Source organism: Aplysia californica, unplaced genomic scaffold, assembly GCF_000002075.1.
Source record: "Aplysia californica isolate F4 #8 unplaced genomic scaffold, AplCal3.0 scaffold00401, whole genome shotgun sequence".
Lineage (NCBI taxonomy): Eukaryota > Metazoa > Mollusca > Gastropoda > Aplysiida > Aplysiidae > Aplysia > Aplysia californica.
Window position 1 is genome coordinate 578,748 of NW_004797671.1, and position 3,860 is coordinate 582,607.

Sequence of the window (3,860 nt, forward strand, 5' to 3'; positions counted from 1 at the left end):
TACAGGCAGTCCAGACAACAGAACAGTGTAGCTTTGAATTCCTGTCACACCCAGCTTATTCTCCAGATCTAATCCCCTCGGACTTTTTTCTCTTTCCTAATCTAAAAGAAATCTCTAAAAGGACGTCATTTTCGTGACAACGAGGACGCCATTGAAGTTGTTTAAGACTGGTTAGGGGCCCATTCTGGGTCATTTTTCTCTCAAGGAATTTTGAAGGTAAAAGAGAGGTAGCAGAAATGTGTTACTCTGCATGGTAATTATGTAGAGAATTGAAAGTATGTGTGCCAAGTTACAAAAATCTATCTTTATTCTTTCATAATTAGACCACAGACGTCTTGAACCCCCTTCGTAGATAGCCAGATAGATAGATAGATAGATAGATAGATAGATAGATAGATAGATAGATAGATAGATAAATAGACAGATAGACATGTCTTTACGCCAAGACTCGCCATTTTGATGTTACTCCAGCAGTCGCAAGATGGCACGTTTTGGCTCTCAGACACACTTTAGCTACAGGAATATATCAGCAGTGATGATCTCACAGTCCATGATCGATGTTCGTTTCAGAGAAAAACTCCACCTCTTGTTTGTTATACATTATTTGCTCTTTATTAGTCTTTTATTTTGCAAGTGGGAAGGAAACATTTCCCAAGAAATGGCACAATATTGGTGGGGTGATGTTTGAAACATCTTTATCGTGGTGAGCATTTGTATATGTTAACATCTACAATAAAACATGTTGGAAAAATTCTTAGCATGTAATGAAAAACATGGCATTCGGTGACTCAACACTCAAACCTTAAAGAACTCATATTTATATTCCATCAGTTGCAACAAACAAAACAGACACAAGCATTATTCCTTATATCGGAGATGGCAATGTGGTGACGCAGACTTAGAGGAAGTAGTCGTTGATGACGTTTTCGGATGTCTCCAGAGCGCCCTCTATCCAGGAGGAGATAAGTCCCCAGGAGTAGTCCGATCCTACCACGTAGACCTCATCTTTCAGTGATGGGCGACGCATGGTGCTGATGACGTCATCAAAATGGTAGCCGGCCCTCCAGGTGATCCATCCGCAGCCAAACGGGTAGTCTGTCCAGAACTGGGAGGCAGCAGTCACGGGTTCTGGGATCGAGTCTCGCTCCACGCCTGGGAGGAGGGAAGGGACATGGTGGTGTTGATTAGAATGGTACAAGCTTAACGCACCTATAAACACATTTTAGGGTGGTGTTATTTACCCTGTAGGTGGAGATTCTGAAGAGTTGGAAAGATAAGGTAAACTGGATTATTTCCTCCAGGAAGGCAATTAATTTCCGTGACAACGGACTGTGAAAGGTAGAGACAAAAAAACAACAACAAAAAAACAAACAACAACAACAACAAAACAAAACAAAAACTATTTTTAAAAAACCAACAGACGAAAAACAAAGGTGGATAATGGGATAACTTGATACAATTATATCCTTTCTTTTTCAAAGTCTCCACAGTGCTACGTTACAAACATATGAATTACTAAACCCCAGAAGGACAGACATAATAAAATCATGTAGACTTGGCCTGACGAGAAATTTACTGACAAGGTAGAGTAACAGGTAAACAAACAGAACAAAGAGAGGTACTGACCGTAAGCCTCAGTGAGGTGATCAAGAATGGCGTCCTTGAGGGGTGCAGTGACCTGGTTGTAGCCGGGGTCAGAGCCTGGGATGTCCTCTCCTTGGTTCTTCAGCTCCCGCAGGTACTGGGCTTTGAAGCCGTCGGCGTAGCTGGCGATCAGGATGTAATCTCCGGACGCCTTGGACTTCTGCCAGTCATACATTTGGCTGTACAGAGGAAGATGAAAAGAGGGTGGCCTCAGAACTCGTCTATTTAAAACGAGATACCTATAAGCATAACACACACACACACACACACACACACACACACACACACACACACACACACACACACACACACACACACACACACACACACACATGCAGATATACTCGTACCTGAAAAGCGTGTCTGATTTGGTGACCCAAGATTTCCTCTCATTCTGCAACCACCAGGGCTGGTCAAAGGTCATAAAGACTTTACTGGCTGGCATAGGACGCACGGCGCTGTATGCTTGGGTGGCACGGTCATTTCTGTTTTTGGAAAAATCATACAAAGAGTCACTTAGTTATAATATTATGTTCGGGCCAAAAACAAATTAATTAGATCAGTTTCACAGTACCTTCGATGAATTGGGTAAGTTGTCTCAAGAAAAAAACAGCTTGTGTAAGCATTCCTATATGTACTATACTGTATATAATTTCTTTTTTAAAATGCAAACCCAGAACTGAGCATCCAAAAGCAAGCAGGAGCACCCAGTAGAAAATGAAGAAAAACCACTTTAAGTTTTTATTTTATCGAACTTTTTTCTCTGTTAACGAGCACATGAATACCCAGCTAAGTCCCCGTGCTATTAATACTGAAAAAAATGCTATATTTGTTGTGAGATATGGACTTTGAAAGATTTTACATTTCCTCCACTTTGTAAAAACTTGACGCATTGTCTCGATTCACTGACGTTTTCAAGTGCGTTGTGTTGCGGGAGGAGGTATCTAAACTGAGTGAGTCGAAAGTTCAAGACCATGGGGTCTAAATCAAACAATAGAGGATCATTAAAAAAGAAAAAAAAAACCCAACCGAACAAGCAAACAAAATGAAAAAAGAAAAAGTAAGGAAACAAAGAACAACCCAAAAACAAAAGCATATAAAATAAAAGACAAAACCTAGCAATATTGTTTAACCCTATTCGTACGTCGCGTTCTACTCTCGTATCCATACGACGTGAGGAACTCTGTGCCCCCACTTTCCAAAAAGGAAATTTGCTCGTTAATCCGATCTGTATGCTTTGCATAGCAGTCTGTCAAAATGATTTTTTGAGAAATACTGAAAGTTTCAAAGAGATATTTGCACTAGAAGTATTTTATCTAAAATGTAAAGAATAAAACCCCAGGGGTACAAAATGTCCCCAGGGCGTACGGATAGGGTTAAATAACATGAGAGTAGGTCAAGATATGGTTTAGATATCCCTACCCACACGTATCTAACCAACATGAAGGTAGATAAAGTGAAGCAGTTTAGCTCCACATCCGCCCCGCCCCCCCCCCTCATGTAAGTAACATAAAAGTAGGACAAGAGAAGGGTTGTAATTCCTGACCTGAGACTTTTCCAGTCCAGTTGACTGAGAGCGTAGACGGGCATGGCCAGGATGACTCTCTGAGCACACACAACCTTCAGGGGTTCCTGTCGGGGGAATGGGTATGATGGTGGTTACTGACGGCAACAAAGACAACAACAGCAACAGCAGCAATGACCTTAGAACCAACTACAACAGTTGCAACCCCCCCCCTAAAAAAACCCATCCAACAACAACAACAACAAAAAACAACAACAACAACAACAACAACAAACAACAAACAGCAACATAAAATATTACGAGAGGAAAAAGAGGAAACAATAGGGAAACAACAATAATGGCAAAATCAACAGCTTATAAGCCTAATGGGGTAATGTTGGAACTATAAGGAACCATTAACAGTTCTTTAAGGAGCAGTGAGTAACCTACCAGGTAGTTGATGATGAGTGACCTACCAGGTAGTTGATGGTGGTTTGTCCATCCTTGGACGTGGTGGGCTCAAAGTACAGGACATACTGACCATTGGTCCTCCGTCTCAGAGCCTTCAGATGGTTGTTGGGGTAGAACTCGTTGCTGGAGACAATAGCAAAGGGAGAAGAACATTAGAGGGTGGGACACCATGTTTTGTAGGCTATGGGAAAGAGAAAGTGTAAACCTATTTGATATACTACGGATGATACATATATATATA

At 41.3% G+C, this 3,860-nt stretch overlaps 1 protein-coding gene across 1 annotated transcript in view; it reads right to left on the reverse strand.

The window, feature by feature from the left end:
- Positions 1-3,860, reverse strand: part of LOC101849555 (L-amino-acid oxidase-like) — a 14,293-nt gene continuing 10,433 nt past the window's right edge. The window contains exons 7-11 of the mRNA XM_005104027.3: positions 3,625-3,742; positions 3,191-3,276; positions 1,995-2,129; positions 1,627-1,823; positions 1-1,152 (exon numbers count right to left, since the gene is read on the reverse strand). Of these exons, the coding sequence (XP_005104084.1) occupies positions 899-1,152; positions 1,627-1,823; positions 1,995-2,129; positions 3,191-3,276; positions 3,625-3,742 (790 nt within the window). The 3' untranslated portion in view covers positions 1-898. The remainder of the gene's footprint in view (positions 1,153-1,626; positions 1,824-1,994; positions 2,130-3,190; positions 3,277-3,624; positions 3,743-3,860) is intronic.